This window comes from Ochlerotatus camptorhynchus, unplaced genomic scaffold, assembly GCF_037179485.1.
Source record: "Ochlerotatus camptorhynchus isolate MF236.1 unplaced genomic scaffold, CSIRO-AGI_Acam_v1.1 ptg000137l, whole genome shotgun sequence".
Lineage (NCBI taxonomy): Eukaryota > Metazoa > Arthropoda > Insecta > Diptera > Culicidae > Ochlerotatus > Ochlerotatus camptorhynchus.
The window spans coordinates 237,952-256,938 of NW_027040627.1; the positions used below are offsets into that span (position 1 = coordinate 237,952).

An 18,987-nucleotide genomic window follows, 5' to 3' on the forward strand; every position below is an offset into this window, starting at 1 on the left:
GATGGAAACAGATTAAGGCGATAAATAAATCAGCATACGAAATTGATGAAACCAAATGAAATAGAATGGTTAATCGGTTCATTCAGTTGTTTGTATGATGGAAAAGATTAAGTCAACTGTTAAATCGGCTTATGAAATTGATGAAACCAGATGAAATACACTAATTAATCGGGTAATTAAATTGGATTCTTTAGGGGTATTGGGGTAATTGCATATTCGTAATCTGCATTACAAATGGAATCGAAATTCAAAATTTCATCAATTTTGAAGCACTGGAACTACTTTAAATAAGTGTGATTACATTAGCAAAAATCACCATCTTAGCGTTCCTCGATGGTACTTAATATGGAACGAGCTGTCAGTTTGTTAGTTTTGTGTCAAACAGTGAAGTGATCATTTTGCTTCAATCAAGATTAAAAATTGAGATGGAAGTAAATGGGATCGAAAAAAAATATTGTTGTGCTCAGAGAACATAATTATTACGCCAAGTACTCCAGTACATTCTTGCCATTGTAAGATTTCAACAAAAAAAAAAAAAACAAAACTATTAATACCAACTTACCAGGTTGTAATGATATTTAATAATAAAGTTGCACTCACTTAGTCTAACTATGCCACTATTTTATAACCACTAGCTAAATCGACATCGTCTGTATATTAATATGTACACTAAAATAAACACCGATTAAAAAACATACAATTGCCGGATTTTACAATAGATAAAATCTATGGCTGTCGGTCCCGGCGGTATTCGATTTAATACATTAACGAATATGTTGACAATAATAACTAGTGTACTAATCCCGACGTTGTCGGTTTATTAATAGGCCTTTTTTGTAAACAACCGATTTCGCCGGTCGACAGTGAAATTCCCCATCTGTCAAATTTTTTATGGGGTAGTTTTACAATCTGTAACATTTACAGATTTAATCTGTCAGTAATTTAGTTACTAATATAATTATAGTTGATTAAAGTGTGTGAAACATTTTATTTTTCAAAGCTTCGAGTATATGTTGCCTTGTCCTGAAATTTATTTTTCCTTGACCTGATGAAAGGTTCTACCAGCAGTGTATCATCGTACACTAAACAAATTACAATTAAGGGTTTATTCACCAGCATTGTTTGCCTGAATAATATTTCCAATTACAATTTTCTGTGGCTTGGAGGATGTCTTTTATCGCTGCAGAAATCAAAGGTTTTCAGGTAAGTAACGACCGTCGTGAAGAGCTTAGATGATGCTAATCCATAAACTAAACAATTTAGGAATTCCAAACGGATGTTCTGCTGCAAGTTTTAAACTCCAAACGTTTACTTATCGACCATGTTGAGTTGCTGGAAGAGTGTCTGGAGGACACCGTAGGACAAACTAAACGCAAATCTAATTTTACTGCCATCAGGCTTTTGCTGAGTTCGATTCCTGTAGCAACAACTTTTTTGACCGGACAATCTAGTCATAAATGGGTTTATCCGCTGTCTGGGTTGACCGCAGCCTATGGAACTAGTTGTTGCATCAAATGGGCTAACCAACATCGTTTCCGACAGCAAAGAAAGTTACTTACGCGGTTTATCCAATCCCTGGAACAATTCGAGATGGCAGTTAAGAAGAATCTACTTTTTTTGAACGAAAGTCAGCACATACGAACGATGCAAATCGCACTGGATAAATCCGGACTGGATGTTGGCTTCTATGCTGCAAATTGTGCAAAATGTTGTATTGATACAATCAAAGTGATACATGCTGCTGTACAGCACTTGGAACAGCAATTTACGCTAACTCCAAAATGGAATGGTTTATATTCACCTATAGAGCCATTGGAAGATTGCGATATGTTTTCTGAAGAAGCCGTTGCAAATTTAGGTGAGCCAAAAGCAATAAAGGTAAGTCCGATTAAAAGTTTTGATGATTCCATTTCAATAATTGATTGCTTTCAGGATAATTACAACATCTTTGCCTACATCCAATCTCAGTACTTAACGAGACTTGCGCTCTCAGTTGCAAGTGGCCTTTCGAATTTTGCATTTTTTAATCTTCCTGAACTTTGTGAAAAACTGGATGATCAAAAAGCTTTATGCATGAAGCATCTCAATTTAATATTTGATTCAAATCGAGAACGTGCTCCGCGCGTTGATATCAAAGTACTTCCACCAGAGTTGTCCAACCTTCGATCCTTGTCTATGGGATTATCTGCTAAGCTGTACAGCACTGTTCATCGGTATAATCAACTTGAAGAATCGTTGGAAGAAATTGCCGCAAACTCCAAAGATGTAAAATTGACTTCACAGCTTCAAGCACTAGAACCTCCAGTTGAAGACATTATCAACGATCTGAATGCCTCCGCTGAAGAATGTCAGCGATTGCTGATAACATTGAAAAAGATACTCAACAAGGATGACGAAAGTATTCCATTAGAAATTGATCCACGATTCAAAGAGAATTTAGAGCAGGCACTGGATTCGGTTCCAAACGTGGAACGAATTTTCTCTGAACAGGATAAACCATGTATCAGAGATGAGTTCTTCGCAGTGGATGGCACTGAACAAGATTGGTTGGACGATGATGAACAAAGATCCCTTGCTTCTGTGGATAATTTGGAAAACATCAATTCAAAGATTGTAAAGCGACACTTCAAACCGGTTCTGAAGCAGCTTCGGGAACGGATCGAACCAATTGGAGTTGAATTCAAGGAACGAGAGAAGCGAGCACTAAAGGATAAAGGAATAGACGTTGAGATTTCGGAGCAAGAGGAAGAAGATGACGAGGATGGTAGCTTAGATCACGTACCTGTAAAGCGGACACTGTATAGTAGTGACTCGGAAGACGATCGAGAGGAGGATGAACGAAGTGCAATCAAGTTTCAGAGAAGCGTCCAGCGGTACGATGACATCCGAGGTTTTTTGGCTACAAAGGAGCAAATGAATATCTTTGGGCTGAAACCAATGACAAGCGTGGTTAACGAAGACGTGCTTGAGTAACAGTGAACCTGAGCTGAATTTTACTGTTTTATTTATTGTATGTTGAATAAGGTCGTGTAGGGTACAAGCAATATAAAGTTTGCTTTTTTATAACAATAGAGTGTACAATGCGCTATTTTTCAATGCTGACAGCCATAGTTCCGATCGATGCCACTAGAATGCCATCTCCAGGGTTGCTACAGCTGGCGCGGAATGTGCGAGAAGCTTATCAACAAATGGTTTTAGTTGATTTTAATTTCTATATTTTTATTGCTATCAATAAATCTCATCTAACTTACTCAGTTAATTTAAAAAAGATAATTTGTTGCAAAAACAATCATACGACTTTAAGTCCTATCAATAGCGAAAGGAAGATTAATTCATCTTACTTATATCACCGACGGTGCTTATATCATGCTTTTCAAAAACTCATGGAAAATCCGGGATTATCGAAACTTCAGAAACTTAGAAACCCGAGGAACTTAAAGATATTCTTGACTATTGAGACTTGAGCTCCAGAAACGCCACTGTGGCAGACAAAGTAGAGTTTCGAATAATAATTAGTATTTCAAACTACACCCTATCTACAATGCCCAAGTTTCGAAATCACATAGATTGTTCCAGTACTACCCTGATCACTGATTTTAAAGTTTGTTCCGGAAGTTCCTGGAATTTTCGAAGTGGATGATGCACTGTAACTTCCTACTTACTTAACGATCCTGCGCACCTCCAGGACTGCAAAGGGCCTTTGTGAAAGATTTCCATCCTGGGCAATTACTAGCTTTGGCCTTGACCTGTGCCCAAATTTCGGTCAACGTTCTTAATTTCATTGTTTAGGCTCCGCCGCCACGAGCCTCTGGGTCTGCCTCTGCTGCGACGTCCTGCTGGATTCCAGTCCAGTGCTTGTTTGCAGATTTCGTTTTCGCTCCGTCGTAGTGTGTGGCCGACCCACCTTCACTTCCGTTCACGAATTTCTGTCTCTATCGGCTTCTGATGGCACAAACGATGAAGCTCGGAATTTGAGATCCAATTGTGGGGCCACCAGGCACGAGTTAAGTACCGCAGGCATCGGTTGATAAACACCTGCAGCTTCTGAGTGTTCTCCGCTTTTACACAGCATGTTTCACTGACGTATAATAGCACAGACTTCACGTTCGAGTTAAAAATTCGGATTTTGGTGCGTCGACTGATCTGATTCGCTCTCCATACATTTCGCAAAAGCAGCCCTCACCTTCTTAATCCGTGCACCTATGTCGCTCTTGGTACCGCCGTCCGACGCTATTTGGCTGCCAAGATATTGGAAGCTTTCAACTTTTTCCACTGCCTGCCCAGGTACCGTGAAATTGGAACGGTTTTCCATGTTGACATCCAACGGTTTGGTCTTGTTGACGTTGATGGTTAGACCTGCTTCAGAGGAGCGTTCCACAAGGTCGTCGAGCTTACTCTGCACGTCAGAGCGCCTTTGTGCTAATAACGCAACATCATCAGCCAAATCGAAGTCGTTGAGATGCTCCAGAGTAATAGGCTGCCACAGCAACCCACGGTTCGGTATACGGTCAACGGCTCCAACCACGATCTCGTCGATTACGATGAGGAACAGTAGCGGTGATAATATACATCCTTGCCTCACACCCGCGATTACCCGAATCGGGTCAGACAAAGCTCCGTTGTGCATGAGAAAGCCTCGTACTGCGCTTCGATTAGGTTGACGATCTTATCAGGGACTTCCTTGCGTCTCAGAGCGCCCCACAAGCTTATTCGTAGTCAATGAATACCAAGTACAGGGACTCTTGGAACTCATTGACCTGCTCCAAGATGATGCGGAGCGTGACAATATGGTCCACACAGGATCTTCCAGCACGGAATCCTGCCTGCTGTCGTCGGAGAGTCGCGTCGATCTTCTCCTGTCTCCAATTGAGGATAACTTTACACAGAACTTTGAAAACAATACACAGTAACATGATGCCTCGCCAGTTGTCGCATACAGTTGGATCCCCCTTCTTGGGGACTTTTACCAAGACGCCCTGCATCCAGCCGGCCGGAAAAGTCGCGGTGTCCCAGATATTGACGAATAGTTGGTGCAACATTTGTGAGGATAGCATGGGGTCAGCTTTGAGCATCTCTGCTGATATGCGATCGACCCCCGGGGCTTTGTTGGACTTCATACTTCGGATGGCTGCTTCTATCTCCTGCAATGATGGAGCTTCAGTGTTGACGCGAGTAACGCGCCTCACCCTTGGCGGATCATGCCGAGATGTCGAGAAGTTGTTCAAAGTGCTCAAACCAACGTTTCAACTGGTCAGTGGGGTCGGTGAGCAACTGACCAGTCGCGTCTTTCACATGCATCCTTGGGTTGCCCCGCTCAGGCGTCGTGAAACATCATAGAGGAGGCGGATATCGCCAGTTGCTGCGGCTTTCTCCCCTTCATCAGCCAAGGAGTCCACCCACGCTCGCTTGTCCCGTATACAGGAACGCTTAACTTCCATCTCTAAAGTCGAATACTGCTGACGGGCCTCGTTCTTGGCTGCTCGGGTCCTTGCTCGCTCTATCGCGGCTTTTGCTTCTCTCCACTCCTCGATCTTCCTCCAGGTTTCATCGGTGATCCACTCCTTCCTCTGAGTGCGCAGCCTAGGGGTACGCAAAAGCCTTTAACTCCAACGCAGGCAACGGCTGTAATTAAATTAATTCCATTAACTACTGCCACAAACGAAGTGACAGACGGAGCGTCTCGAAAACTTTGGTGACTAACCTGCTATTTCAATTTTTCAGTGTACCACATGGCAACACCAGTACTACTGGATTGTACCACATGGCAACACTACTACTGGATTGTATTAGCATTTTCACCAAATGTATTAGAATGTTTTGGTTCTATCTCTTTCACTCTACTCAAAACTGAAATGCATAAAAAAATGACAAAATGATACGCACTCTTTGCACACTGTCAAAGAATCATTGTACACAAAATCAACTTTGTTCAAATGAAAACAAAAAAACTAACCCATCTGGTGGATGATGGCACAAGCTTCCAAGAAAATTCTATTACAGTGAACCACATTATTTTAATGGATTTCTTCGCCAGTTAGTCGTCTGTCACTTCGTTTGTGCTACTGCTTTAATTACATTACTTACACCATGTTGAACATTAACTACTTTTCAGTACTACTTCAAAACGCATTAATTACTTTAAGTACTTTTGATTGCATTTTAACCAAAGATGAAACTGTCGGAAGAAAAACTTTCTATTTTAGTGTCTTCTTTCACGGTCCCTTTCATCCAATGAGAACCCCCCGTATTCAAGGTAATTTTGTGGTTTTGCTGCCCCCTCGGAAGAGATGAAATTTTGCGCTCATTTTTATCAAAACAATCACACCAAAATCAGAGATGTCCCATTTTTTATTTACTCGATTAACAACTAATCGATTATTTTTTGTTCGCTGTGCTGCCATTTTTCCACCAATGAGAGCCCAAGTAGCATTTCTTGTTTTATTGCACTCTATTAGCGGTTATTGAGATCAATTTCATAAAACCGCCAATAAAATTAATAGCTCCAGCACAACCTTTTGATAACCGCTATAAGATCGTCATACAGCTTAGTGGACCACCCTTGATAAGGTTTATAAAGCATGTTTGAGAATTACAATAAAGCTGTCTTAAAACCTTTTGTCAGGAAGCCTCATACTCTATAAAAGGTTCTCATAGCCTCTATAAGAGTAATATTGTATCCAAGCAGTTTTATGACGCTTTGGTGAAAATCAGTTATAAAGCCAATTTAATTTTTATTGCATCAAAGCAACCGCCATAAATTAGCTTGTTGTTGTTCTGTTCTGCTGAAACTTTTTTTTTCCAAATGGAAATCTTTAGCGGTAAAAATAGGTTTGAGTGTTGGTGTCAAGATCACCATGCAATCAATTTTGTTTCATGGCGACATTAGTGAAAATCTTAAAGAAAATATATTACTTTTTAGAAGTTCCAAAACATATGCGCTTGAAATGTCATCGTGTATATTGAGATAATATGAGCGTTAAATAAATGCGCCTCCAAAATAATTCAACTTAACAAAAAAGATTGTTTCAGAAATCAAATGAATTTGATGGAATCACCTTAATTTTACAGAAAATAGATCTCAATACACAAATTCATACCAATGCACACTGGAAATCATTTCGGATCTCTTATCTAGCCATTATTTTATTGAAATTTCTTGGATTTTATTCCAAGGCTAATGGCATTTTCATAATGACAATATGGCGACAGAGGACAGCAGGCAAGAAAAACATCAAGCGCAATTTCTTAAAATGTCTAATGCTTACATTGCATACTGGGTCAGGAATGCAACCTAGCGGAGCAAAATTAATAACTCCGAAACGGAGCATTTCCGCGACTTGGTGTCTTCGGCAAAATTTCTCGTCATAATAAGGACCATCTATTGACATAAACAAATAGTTCAAAACTCTTCCGCAAAGATAGTGCCACAATCTTACTTCTTTCTCTGTCGTTTTGGAGACTTTATGTCTTAGGCAAAGTTGTTTATCTTGACAAAATGAACAGCTCTTTCAAAGACATTAAATTTCCACTGTCTACTGGTTCCAAGTTATATGGAGTTAAAGAAAAAATGTCGAAAATATGGTTTTTTCTGTTTCGGTTTTTTTGCTTACAGCTTTATAATGTTATATTTTTCTCTTATGCAAATACATTAAATAAATAGCTCTTGTGAAGAAACATACTGTATTAAGCTTCAAATTTCAAAGATATTGTTGAAAAAACGAGAAAAAAATACAATTTTTGAACATTAATATCTCCCAAAGCGCAAAAAATCGCAACCTGACATTTTCAGCAAAAATTAAGCAATACTCGATTAACAAAATATCAAAATTTGAGAGAGGTATATTTTGGTGATTTTTTTTAGATTTCTTCATTTTAGTGGAACATGATTTTTTTCTATAACTTTTTTTAATGCATTGAATTTGTGTTTCGAAGACTTCAAGACTTTTTCAAAGTTGGTTATCTTGATAAAATAAACAACTTTTCTTAATACGTTAAAACTTCACAGCCTACAGCCGTTAATAACTTATTCACAGAATCGTTTCTTGATGTCGTATTGGATGCTAGATAAAAGCTTCTTTTATCGATTTATGTGCTGAAAATACCTGGGAATGTCTTTAAATGACCTTGAGGATGCAAAGAGAAAGTTGACGAAACGAATCTGTCAATATTACTTAGGACCTAATGCAATGTTCAGCTTGAATTCATTTTTTTTTTTATTTGAGGGCAAATGTATATTCCTATTCTACGGGTGCAACCGATGAATTTTACAAACATTTAGAAAAGTTTTGAATGGTACATTAACCTTTATGAAAAGTTATGCTTGATTTCAACCTTTTTGCCCTAGGACTGTTACCGTGTCCAAGACCGTGTCACCCCATGTATATGCGAGCGAGAACGGAAGAATCATGGAGATTGCTGACGTTTATTATTTATTTTTTTATTTATTTATTTATACGTTTACACGAAATGTTTTCATGCTAACAATTTTGTTGATTTTCTTTGCGCTCCGCTTGGAAGTACCGGAAAGTTGTGATTCTTTTCTATGTTGTAAAAATAAACCATATATTTACATTTCTGACAAGTTGCAACTGAATGCTTATAATTGTTTTAAAATAACTGTTTCATGGCCAACTAGTTTTATTGCGCTTACTTATAAAGCAACGAAAGGATATATTTTTTGGTTTTATAAGGGCAATTCATATTACTTTTTTTTATACTTCAAAGCAAGCATAAAACCTTTCATAAGTGAAAATAGCATAAGCATCAGTTGGTTTTTTAATTAGCTTTATAGGGGTTTTGTAGATAGCTATAAGAATGTTTCATGACTTGCATTGTATATGACCGTGATAAAGCTGTAGGTAATGGTTGCAGCTGCAATAAAACCTTTATAAATTTTGAATATAGCCAAGCAGCTCTAGATTTGTTACTTGGGAGTGCAGCACATGTTTGAAACGATCGGTGATGATCATGTGGAGATGTTAATGCTTATATCTGCATGATCTAACCGATTATAAATAGTTTACTTTTCGGTTCGTTAATCGATTAAACGATTATTCGAATGAAAATCGGACATCACTAGATGAATGTGAAACGTCATTTCAAATATAAGGCCGTTCATAAATAATGATACCACTACAATTTGAAAGGCACCGGGGCTAATCACAAATTACGTCTCCATGGTAACTGAAATAAACACGAGTGTTCACCGGTTGTTTTAACTTCAACGCACCGGTTCTTTGTATTGCCTGCCCCTCGTGCGCAGCTCACCCAGGTTGTTCTCGCTTGTTTCGATAAAGGCATTCTTGATGCTCGTCCACTGTTCTTCTACGCTGCCACCTTCCGGAATATTAGCTGCGCGAGCCTCGAGTTCTTCGACGAACGATCTCTTCACTACTGGGTCTTCCAGTCGGCGTGTGTTGAATCTCCGCCTGAGTCTCTCCTTCCGCCGTTGAACCCACGCAATGCATAGGCGGATCTCACCGACCAGGAAATGATGGTCAGACGCGATGTCAGCGCTTCGTTTATTCCGAACATCAAGAAGGCTCCGTCTCCATTTTCGGCTGATGCAGATGTGGTCGATTTGTTTCTCTGTATATCCATCACGGGAGACCCCTGTTACTTTATGCACTGGGCGATGGGGGAAGAGCAAACCCCCGATCACCATGTCGTTGTTGCCACAAAACTCTGCAAGCAGCTCGCCGTTCTCGCTCATATCTCCGAGACCATATGGCGTCTCATAATGCGCTCATAGCACCGACAAACCGACATGAAACTAAAACTTAACTTTTGATCGAGAATCCATAACGGCGGATTGAAATGTGCAGCGATCCCATCTGTCAAAACCATAGAAATTTGATATCTAGATAAACATAATTTGCCCGGAATAGATTAGACACGAACCAACTCATACATTTAGTATGTGTGTTCGTGGCTAGGATACACATTTTTCGCGAACACGGCGGCAGATGTCAGTTTTGTGCTTTGATCAGAAATTTGATGATACTTTGTATGATCATTCATGTCGGTTTGTCGGTGCTCATAGTCCAATTGTCGGAGCCGATCTTCGTATTGAAGTCGCCTGTGTAGATCTTGATATCACCTCTTGGAGTCTTATCCACGACAGCATTCAGTTGACTGTAAAAGTTCTCTTTGTCCAGCAATTCGGCAGCATCGGTTGGCGCATAACATTGGATTATGGTAAGGTTTCGGACCCGTGTTCTGAATCTGGCAACGATTATTCTCTCATTGATAGGTTCCCACTTGATGAGCGCAGCCTGTGCTTGGGCGCTAAGTAGAAAGCCAACTCTACGATGTCGCGGAGCGTTTTCACCTCGCATACCAGAATATAAAAGTACCTGTCCCGAAGGCAGCTTGTGTTCTCCAAAGTTCGGCCAGCGGACTTCACTAAGTCCCAGGATTTTTAGCTTCATACGGCCAGTGATGCCAGTTTACCCTGTTGGGCTAGCGTCAGTACATTCCATGTTCCAATTCTTGTCCGTTGTTTAGCGCTAAAAGTCGTTGCCATAAAATCAGTTCGTAATCTTTCACTATAGGTTTCTGTAACAATTTGAAGATTTCGGAGATAGTAGGTGGTTGGCCTAAGGTCTCCTATCCGCCGTGATGGGACTGCCATCTTGGGTATAGCTTTCGGGGAGAAGCATTTCGTATTCAGCCGCTGGATGCCAGTCAGACGCTGTTTGAGCCGCCCCTAACAGTGTTGGCAAAATCAGAAATCAATTGATATTTTTCCGCTCTCATGGGCTCGCAATATCACGCGTGATATTGGAACAAAATATCATGCTTGATATTGATTTTACAAGCTCCTTTGATATTGCGAGACTATTCACAACGTGCAAAAATCAAGCTGAGAGTTGACTCGACACAAAAATGATTCCATTGCACATCGTTTTCTTAGAAAGAGAAGCATAGTTTGCTATCTCTTTTTTATCTTCACCGATGGCAGACGCGAAGGGACTCCTGCAAGCCGTTATGGATGTTTTGGTTGCATTCGGGTGTAAAGCAAAAATCATTAAACTCAATCCCAGCACAACTTGGTGAGATTTGCAGTTGGTGAGTTTTGTTAGCTTGATATACCGAGCTGCGATATCACAGCTTGCAAAATCAACCGCAGTTATTTGCTTGTTGATTTTTGTCTACAAAAATCAAGCGTGATCTTGAGCGTTGGTGAGATTTGATTTTTTGATATTTTCCCAACACTGGCCCCTAATATGGAGAATATGGAGGTCAGCATACGACCAAAGTTCCCACCGGGGTTGGTTACCCGATCTTCCCTAAGGTTACTCGTACAGGGCTGGTAGCGAGTCACTTTTTAGTGACTTAGTCACTTTTTCAAGTCAGTCACTAAAAAGTCTCTTTTTTTAAGGCCAAGTCACTAAAGCCACTTTTTCTTGTAGTAAGTCACTATTTTCAACTTTTTTAGCGTGAATTTATTTTATGATTATTCTTTGCATTGTGACATTTAATCGTCTTTCTCTATATATAGGGTGTCTACACATTTTTTCTGGATAAAATTACCTAAGTTTTACAAGTAAGTAAGTCCAAGATTTAAAAATATTCAATGTCGTGAAGTTTTGTATTCCATGTACAAGTTCAAGATATTGATTTTTTTTTTAATCCAGGGAACTAAATTTAGATATTTTTAGATAGTTTAATGATATTCAGCGAAGTTGCGAGTACTTCGAGGACGATCAGATAGCTTTAGAATAATCCCATTAACTTAAGCAAATTTACAGCGACTTACAAGGAGTTCCGGGGAATTATAGGGTATCCCAAGAATTTTATGATTGATCCGAAAACGTCAGAAGCGTCAGGGAATTATGAATATATATATCAGAAAATTTGCTGGACTATTAAACAAATTTAGAGAACTTCAGGGAAAATTAGCGAGTTTTAATAATGGTTATAATAACGGGTCTTCATTAAAAAATGAGAATGATTTCAGTGCCATCCAGCGCTTTTGAGAGAGCATCGCGACTAAGTTGCGTCGTACGGCTGATATTCATTGACGTTTTTTTGAAGAATAAACATTATGTTTTTAATTCGTTGAAAATTTTTTTTCTAGCTATATGACTGAAAAAATTCTCATTTTTTAATGAACACCCGTTACTTAAGGAAAATTTTCGAAACTTCAAGGCAAATCAATTAATTTCAGTAAAGTTGCGGGTTCTTAAAAACTACTGATAAATTCAGGGCAGTCTAGAGAACTTAAAAGAAATCCAGTAATCGTTTAGGCACCAGAAAAGTCTTGACTATTGAATTTTAAATTAATGTCGATAATTTAAGGGAAGTTGTATGAACTTCAGAAAAATCTTGAGAACCTGAGTGAAAATCATAGAACTATATTAAATATTTCGTCCTAATTCCATATAAATTTCGGGACCACAAAAGTTCCAGAAATTTAGAAAAACTACCACATTACTTCATAGAAATCTATGGAGCTTAAGATGAGATCCGCGAACTTCAGGAAATTTTATGAACATTAGCAAAATGCGGGAGCATTTGAAAAAAGTTTAGTAAGCTCCGAAGATTGGAGGAATTTCAGGGGGAGGTCAGTTCCATTAGTTTAAGAAAAGTGGGGAATTTAAAGTAGTTCCTAGATTTCCAGATAACTTTCAGATTATTTGATGTTTTTAGGTGAAGTTCAGAAGTTCACTGAAGCTTAAACATTTTTAGGACGATTTAATTAAATTCAGCGCAGTACAACAAGCTTCATGAAAACTGCAAAAACGTTAGAAAAGTTTTGAGAATTTCAGAAAAGAACAGAGAACCTCAGAGCAGTTCCGTCAACATTAGAGAAGTCACATAGATTTTAAAGAAGTTTAGAGAGCTTCAGTGAATTGATAAACCTTTAAAGGAGAGCCATGATCTTTAGAAAAATTAGGGTTGAGTAACGAGTAACGAGCTATTGACACTATTGATTAGTCTACGGTATTCAGAAGTTTTTTCGCACGTATTCTCGGTCGTATCGCAGTAAATTACCGTGGAAAACATACAGCAACACCTGCTTCGCAGTAAGACCATAGAGGTAACTCTAAGACCACTGGGTCCCGAAGAAAATCATTATTATTTTTGGCTCACTCAGTACCAGAACAACGGTCCCAAGCAGTCCCAAGCTATTTCACTCACCCCTGCATGTTCTGCATGAATTCACACACCCCTGATGTTATCTGTCAAACTTTCATAGCGAATCAAAACAAACATAGTGTAGTAATAGAATTTCAACTAGAATAGGGTACGTTAATCGTTTGCTTGGGACCAATAGGCTACTAAAGTGGTGAGCCAATTTAAAATCGTTAGTTTCGTATTGATTGTTGGTAAGACTTAGAAGGTTGATCAAATTTCGTCGCGGTTGGAGTGTAAAAGTGTTCCAAAGTTTTTCCACACGCCTGCTGAAGCCACTGATTGTTTGGATTGTTCGTGAAAGGGATCCAGTTGAGTTTCTCACGAGGCGTTACATTGGTACACTCACCGTCGGTTGTCAGTTGCGCTGCACTCCCTATTGAAAAGTACTGTTTATCGCTTCCCTAATAAAAAATAACCATAAACGAACGATAACCCAAATCATTGAACTATTCCACAAATGGTTTGGATGATACCCAGAACACGTCGTTAAGCAAATTAACCATACAATTTTTATTAGGGTTGGTTTGTTTTGCTCTGTGCATTTGCACACCCGGTTTCTTATCGCATATAATATCGTAAACAAGGACTCAAAGCAGCAGGCTCGAAAGTTGTGAAGTGCTCCATTGTTTCGGTCTGCATACTAATCGGTGGTGCCGTTGAATTGGATAGAGAAATGCGTCTCGGTTCTCTCAGTGGTCTCTAAAATTGAGGAATCGATTGATGTGTACGCCCTGGTTAAATTCCGGCTTTAGTGAAGGTACAGTTAGCAGCAGAACCATAAGTGTTGTGGTAGGAAATTCATAGTGTTTGCAGTCGTACTGGCTCGGGGTGTGTTTACTATAAGTTTTCGCTTTTGTAAACTACTCAAGTGGTTTCAATTTAGGAAAAATCCTTTTTTATCATTCAACTTCTGGTTGGGTTTGGAAAATATTGGTATCATGAATTCATGTAAGGCTTGCGGTGGGATCTTTGATCGATCCGAAAAGTGCGTACTGTGCAGTGGGATTTGTGATAAAGTTTTCCATCCCGGTTGTGTCGGACTGAATGTGACGAATTTCAAGGCATGGACTGCAAATGTTGGGTTGCTGTGGTTCTGTGAGACCTGCAGAGTAAACTTTAACCTTATCGTCATGAATCGTGAGGCCGTCATCATGAAGACAATGCGCGATCTACTTCTGCGCGTCGATTCGTTGGATCTTCGAGTGGGTCAGTTTGGCGAAAATCTCAAAACGCTGAATGGTTTTCTTTCCATGCCGACATCTGGTAGGCGCGAATCCAATATTTCTACGAGACTGCAACAGTTCCTGGTAAGCGGAGCTGCAATGAATGATTCATCTGAGTTTTACAACAGCATCGATCGGTTCAACCTCGATTCTTCACTTCTTTCAAATGCGGCTAACAACACAATCGTAAATGCTGATGAATTATCCATTCTCACTAGCGCGAATGATGTAATGGGGTCAACTACAATTACTGAAGCTACCCTTACTAGTGCCATGACTACAACAACTTCTGCTGCCCCTGCTACTTCTAATGTCATCAATGCTACTGCTACTGCTGCTCCTATCACTGCTACTGAAACTGCTATCACTGCTACTGCCACTACTTTTTTTTTTTCTATTTAAGAGACTTTCAGCCTTGGGCTGGTTCGTACTGCCACTACTATTAATACTACTGCTTCCACCGCTCTTGTTGCTTCTACCGCTCCTGCTACTTCTACTCGTCCTGCTCCAGTCGCTTCAACATCTGGCCTTATCAACCGCCCTTCTCCTGACAATCCGTCGGCTGATGACAACTGTCGCTTGAAAGTGGTTTGCATAAACCGTTTGAGGATACGACGTGAATCCATTTACTCCCTTAAATCGTTCTACGTTACGCCTTTTCACAATGGACAGACAGAGGAAGACATCATCGATTACCTGCGTGAAGTTACGAACACCGATACCTCGAGGATCAATTGTGTGAAGCTAGTGCCCCGCAACAAAAACATCGAAGAATGTACATTCGTGTATCGTTCAAGCTCTCCGTATCTGACGATTTGGCTTCTATCGTCGGTGACGCTTTCTACTGGCCAGAGGGAGTAGAAGCATAGAGGTAACTCTAAGACCACTGGGTCCCGAAGAAAATCATTATTATTTTTGGCTCACTCAGTACCAGAACAACGGTCCCAAGCAGTCCCAAGCTATTTCACTCACCCCTGCATGTTCTGCATGAATCCACACACCCCTGATGTTATCTGTCAAACTTTCATAGCGAATCAAAACAAACATAGTGTAGTAATAGAATTTCAACTAGAATAGGGTACGTTAATCGTTTTCTTGGGACCAATAGGCTACTAAAGTGGTGAGCCAATTTAAAATCGTTAGTTTCGTATTGATTGTTGGTAGAAGTTAGAGAATTCCGTCCAAAAAACGACAAAGTCCAGATCTCCACCAAACCGGCATGAAAAGTTTAATTTGTCTGTCCATTCACCAAAACGTTGTAGTTTTTCTACCAGAAATGTTCAATAAAACTTGCCCCTCCATTCATCAGAACTGTGCAATTTTTAGATCAGGAATTCTCAATTCATCTTGCCCCTCCATGCAGCAGAATGTTGTAAATCATACACCAGAAATTTTCAATACAAACTTGCCCCCAGAAAATTTAACACCAGAAAATTTGAATTGACCAGACCGATGCAAATTTTCCACCGTTAGTGTTCAATTAAAATTGCTTCTCCAATCTTCTGATTGGTGCCGATTTCCTTTTTCCATTTTCCACTAGACCTTTTCAAATAAAGCTTGCCCCTATTTTCACATTTTTCACCATAAATTTTCAGTAAAGCAGCTTCCCTCCAATCATCAGAATGGTGCAAATTGTACACCAGAAATTATTATTAAAATTTGTTTCTCTATTCAGTAAATTTAAGACCAAAAACTTTCCGAAAAGCTTGCCCATCCGTTCACCACAATGGTGCAGGTTTTCCACCAGAAATTTAAAATTAAGCTTAATTTTAAATAAAGCTTGTGCCTTCATTTGCCAGACTAGTGCAAGTTTTCCACCAGAAATTTTCTGTTCATTTCATTTATCAAAGTGATGCAAATTTCGCAACAGAAATTTTCAATAGAGCATGCTCCTCCATTCACCAGAACGCACCACCAAAAATTGTCAGTGAAGTTTTTTTCACCATGCACCTTTGTGCAATTTTCAGGCTTTGCCTCTTCATGCAGAATGGTGCAAATTTTCCACCATCAATTTTCAATGAAGCTTACATTCATCAGAACGATGCAAATTATGCACCAGAAAAATTAAGAAACCTTGCTTTTGCATTCACCATAGTATTGCGAACTTTCCACCAGAAATTTTCAGTTAAATGTGCACTTCCAAATTTTTAGCGCGATTCAATTTTAGAACTAGAACTAGAAATATTCAATCAAAAGCTTTTTCTTCGATTTACCAGCACGATGGTGAATTTTTTTAAACTTTAAATTTATCCTTTTCTTTTAACCCTCCATGAACAATCTTGAAAAAAAAATACACCAGAAATTTTTTGTATTCACCAATGTGGTGCAATTTTTTGACCAAAAAATTTCATTGAAGTTTGTCCCTTCATGCACCTTTGTGGTGCAATTTTCAGGCACCATCTCAAAGGAATTGACGCAATAAAAGGGTTTCAATTTTACCTTCAAATCAAGTTATCAAGAACTCTAGATATTTTTTATCATAACTTTGAAAATGTGGAAAATAAAAATCTTATTTATAAAAGGTGGGGCAATTGCCCCACCTTGCCCCACCCTGTGCACGCCAGTCGGAATGAGACTTGGAAAATTATGTATGTAAACCCCCCCCCCCCCCCCCCCCTTAACAACAACCTCTCCACCTCCCTTAACAACAACCCGAAAATGATATGGACTTTGACGATCACCGATTCCGGGACATAAATTTTAAGCAAACCACAATACATATAAGTAAAAACAATTTTTTACACGCAGAGCCATAGTTTTTTAAATTCTTTGAGACTTCCAGGTTTTATAAGGAGACAAATAAATTCCTGAGGATTCCCGGTTTTCCAGATTTTTTAAGTTAGTAAACACCGTGACTAATACCATGGGTTTGGTTATAAACTTTCTATTGAATCTTTTGCTTCAAAGGTTCATATCGTACATAAGTGTTTATGAGATAATAATTTAATAAGTCTAAAACATCAAACATTTATTTGATGCGCCTTCTCTTAGGTCACTTTTTAGTCACTATTTTTACAACCATAAGTCACTATTTGGTCACTTATTTATTCAACATGGTCACTAAAATCACTATTTCTGACAGGAGTGATCGCTACCAGCCCTGCTCGTACCCCAGCCGGCGCCGCGGGGAGGAAGGGATAGGAGTTACTGGGCAAGAGGCTAAGGACCAGCCTTTAACTTCCTACCAATTCTCGGAAATGTTTCGTTTACGATATATAGGGTTTGTTGTCTAAATTGCATTTCTGGCTCACTGTGTAGTGAACTAAATTTCCTGCATAAAAATTAAAAAAAAACGCAAAACTGCAATTTCGGTGAATTCACATACAATATAAAATAAAAAAAGGTATAACATTTGAAAATCAACATTTAATTACAAGTACGTAAGATAAAACTATACATCAATAACATCTTCTTCATCTTCCATATCAAATCTATGAAATTGTAAACGATCGTACGGAGGCTCATTTGTAATCCTGTCGGGAATTTCTTCATAAATATTAGTGTGCAATGTACTGGCTTCAAAATGTCGTATCGGTTGTTCGTAAAAGAAGGAATCCGTTCGGGTGGTGATCGTTTCCCGAATGTTAAATAATCTTCTTTCCTTCGGCAGTCTTCGATAAAATGGTATAAAGTGGTGGCGTTTGTAGTTGTTGTAGATCATAAAAATCACATGTGACATCAATACACCTGTGCCAACTGTTGCGAACAGAATCTTCCACTTTGAAGGGATGTAGTAAGGCTCAGTAATCGTTCTGGTGGGGTATGGTTGAATGAGACCAGATGGATGATAGGATATGGTTGAAGTCGGTGCCATTTCTGTTGATATTTGCTTAACATTACACGGAAGACCTCGCACTGCTAATCTGTCATGCTTTACTGTGTACTTAAACCGAACGAAATATTCTGGCTCACGCTCTGCTATTTGATAAAGCCATAAGCAATCCCAAGGATTTAGATCCACTTGAATCATTATCAGGACTGAGTTAAATATTAACTGTAATTTAAACAACCGATTACCGGTAAGATTTAAATTTATGAGATGATTGAATCCGCTAAACACATTGGCATTCAAATAACTAATATGATTGTAACTTAGATTGATTTGGTTTATCTTTTCACACGCGTCAACATTTGATTCTGTTAAAGTATTGAACTTGTTATGGCTTAGATCTAATGTTTTCAAAACCGAGAGTTGACAAATATAGGAGGATGATTCGTTTAATTCATTTAAAGATAAATCTAATGAAACAAGATATTCAAGGCCACAAATAAGAAGTTTCTGAACTTTTGAACGTTTCAAAACAATATCTCGTAATTGACTTACATCACTTCTGTTTACAATAATTTGAGATTCATTTAAACTATCAACGCCTTCTACTTTAATTGACCACAAGCTTTCTGGGATATGTGTGAACACTGTTTGTAAATCAGTAAAGAAAGTGTTCATTACATTGAAATATCTCAAGTGTTTTGAATTATTCATAATCAAATCGATACCACCACAATTGATCATCGATATTTCATGCAAATTCAAAAGCGTATCCATAACATATGTACCATTATTCTTTACGTGAATATTTTCCATTCTAATCGTTTTAACTTCATTCAATCCAACAAAACT

General features: G+C 38.8%; 2 protein-coding genes across 2 annotated transcripts; one reads left to right on the forward strand and one right to left on the reverse strand.

The window, feature by feature from the left end:
* Nucleotides 1–903: 903 nt before the first annotated feature.
* On the forward strand, nt 904–3,051 carry dind (diamond). The gene is made up of 3 exons (XM_065220974.1): nt 904–1,203; nt 1,264–1,878; nt 1,933–3,051. Exons 1-3 carry the CDS (start codon nt 1,168–1,170, stop codon nt 2,971–2,973), a joined length of 1,692 nt encoding a protein of 563 aa, XP_065077046.1. The 5' UTR covers nt 904–1,167; the 3' UTR covers nt 2,974–3,051.
* Nucleotides 3,052–17,757: 14,706 nt separating this feature from the next.
* Nucleotides 17,758–18,987, reverse strand: LOC135700457 (uncharacterized). The gene has a single exon (XM_065220975.1). It carries the CDS (start codon nt 18,949–18,951, stop codon nt 17,758–17,760), a length of 1,194 nt encoding a protein of 397 aa, XP_065077047.1. The 5' UTR covers nt 18,952–18,987.

Coding starts and splice junctions, on each gene's coding strand:
- LOC135700457 (XM_065220975.1), bottom strand. CDS start 18,951: ATGGAAAATATTCACGTAAAGAATAATGGTACATATGTTATGGATACG.
- dind (XM_065220974.1), top strand. CDS start 1,168: ATGTCTTTTATCGCTGCAGAAATCAAAGGTTTTCAG. Junction 1,204..1,263: donor CAGAAATCAAAGGTTTTCAG/GTAAGTAACGAC, acceptor TAAACAATTTAG/GAATTCCAAACGGATGTTCT. Junction 1,879..1,932: donor GTGAGCCAAAAGCAATAAAG/GTAAGTCCGATT, acceptor GATTGCTTTCAG/GATAATTACAACATCTTTGC.